General features: G+C 53.1%; 1 protein-coding gene across 1 annotated transcript; it reads right to left on the bottom strand.

The window, feature by feature from the left end:
* Nucleotides 1–206: 206 nt before the first annotated feature.
* On the bottom strand, nt 207–1,822 carry LOC115317550. The gene is made up of 2 exons (XM_040215334.1): nt 599–1,822; nt 207–282 (listed from the first exon to the last, which is right to left on the bottom strand). Exons 1-2 carry the CDS (start codon nt 1,820–1,822, stop codon nt 250–252), a joined length of 1,257 nt encoding a protein of 418 aa, XP_040071268.1. The 3' UTR covers nt 207–249.
* Between the last annotated feature and the right edge of the window lie 261 nt (nt 1,823–2,083).

Raw genomic sequence — 2,083 nt, forward strand, 5'->3', positions numbered from 1 at the left:
CTTCAAAACCAGAAGGTAACTTAGATGCATCGCTCACCGATGAAGGTTGCAAAGATGGTCCCGACGTCGACGGATCCCTTGAAGGCTGGTCTCCGAAGACGCCTCTACTGGAGTAGTATTCAGACGATGTGGATGGCTGAGTGCCGTGAACAGAGGACAATGATGAAGGGTGCTTGCAGGGAGCACTTGAAGGACGCGGTGGAGGACTGGGCTCCACCGTACATGGAGGCTGCGGGACTCCAGCCGACTTTACATGTCCCGGGATGGCCGAGCGAGGATCAGCTGCATTGACATGGAAGCACTTGAGTGGCGCGCCCGATAAAATTAGACGCAGTCCATGCACGGCATCTGTCCCTAGCAGGGATCGGCCATTGCGAACGATGTAAAAAAGAATGTCGGCGGAGCGTTCTTTGAAGCTGACTTTGGTCTGGAAACATCCCATGACTGGAATCGACCCTCGGAGGTAGTGCACAAGAGTGCGCGGCGGTTTCCTTAGCCGGATTTGCTGCTTGAAGTTGATCTTGTGAAACATGCTCTCGGAAAGTATTGACACTTCGGAGCCAGTATCAATGAGTAAGGGTAATGTAAATCCATTCACCTGAACATCAGCGGTGAAATTCTGTGGGCGACGGTCCGCATGTCCTTCAGGGAGGACCTCCGGGGATCCGACGGTGAAGACGTTGTTTGGATGTTGTTCCCCCTCGTCGTCGTCGGGAAACGTCACGACTCCATGGATCGGCGTCTGGTTACGGCCAGGTCCAAGCCTCTCGTACCGGCGACCGGCGGCGCGGCCTCGTCCCGGCGGAAACGCCAGGCGACGGGGGTCGATGACTTCAGACGACGAAGACGAACTTCGGCAAACATTTGAAAAGTGGCCTATCTTGCCACAAGAAAAACAAGTCATTCCGGACGCTGGACACTCCTCACGCGGATGGGGTCGGCGACCGCAAAAGTGGCACGATTCCGCCCCGCGCCCAAGAGCGCGCGCGCCCGGAGGAGCATCCCGAGGCACTCGGCTTGTAAAAACACGGGTGAGTCCACGCGACTGGTGGCGCGGCGAGAAGGAAACCTTGGAAGGTGAGGAGGAAACATTTGCGGGGGAGGAGGAAACGGCAGGAGGCCGCCCTCCATTTTGACGTTGCATGTTCGAATTTGACCTCAATTGGCGGCCATCTTGTTCACGTCGAACGGGAACCCTTTGTACTGCCTCAACGGCCTGTGCCGACTCGGAACGCGGAAGACATGATGAAATTTGGCGGTAACGATCGCAATCTCGAGCAGCCCGTTCGAACTGTTGTGCCAGAAGCACGATACGTTCGAGGCTGGGTAGTCCAGCTTCCGCAGACTCTCGGATTACCCGATCTTGTACCTCCGATGATAATAATCCAGCCAAAAAAACTTCCGCGATGCGGGTTTCAAGAGACTCCCCAAAATCACAAAAAGAGCCGAGGTGCCGCAGGGCACCAAGGTACTCAAGGACACTTTCTCCCTGCGACTGGACGCGGGTGAGGAATAACCTCCGTTCGACAACAACATTCTTTTTGGCAGCGAAGTGCTGATCAAGCGACGTCATAAGAACGTCAAATTCGGAAACGGTCTCGCTATGTGCGAGGGCCGTGGATGGAAACGTTGAAACTATTCTTTGGCCTTCGAGACCAAGCAAGGACCACAACAACGCGCGCTTACGCTTCGGCGAGCTTTCATCAGCCTCTAGGACCACGAGATAATTTAAAAACGACGCTTTCCAATTTAACCAAGGCTGCACAGGGGCACCTGGCGTGGGAAGAAATGGTGGAGGTGTCGCGAAAAAAGCTGTTGCCATTTTTTGGAACTTATGAATGAGTGAAGCCAATGGCTACATACGCATATTTGATGGACAATATATCTATTATATCTATTCACTTCGCCTTTTAAAGTCAATTGGGATGTACTACATGGACATGAAACATAGCGACGCTATCGTCTACTATGGCTATGGTTGGGAGACAAAAGTTGAAAACGAAGGTGAAAATCCGAAAAAATTCCACCGAAATGGAAACGAGACAGTTTCTCCGAGTCTCGGAAAATTAAGAACGACGCTTCC

This window comes from Ixodes scapularis, unplaced genomic scaffold (assembly GCF_016920785.2).
Source record: "Ixodes scapularis isolate PalLabHiFi unplaced genomic scaffold, ASM1692078v2 PGA_scaffold2__306_contigs__length_199485367, whole genome shotgun sequence".
In the NCBI taxonomy this organism is placed as follows: Eukaryota; Metazoa; Arthropoda; class Arachnida; order Ixodida; family Ixodidae; genus Ixodes; species Ixodes scapularis.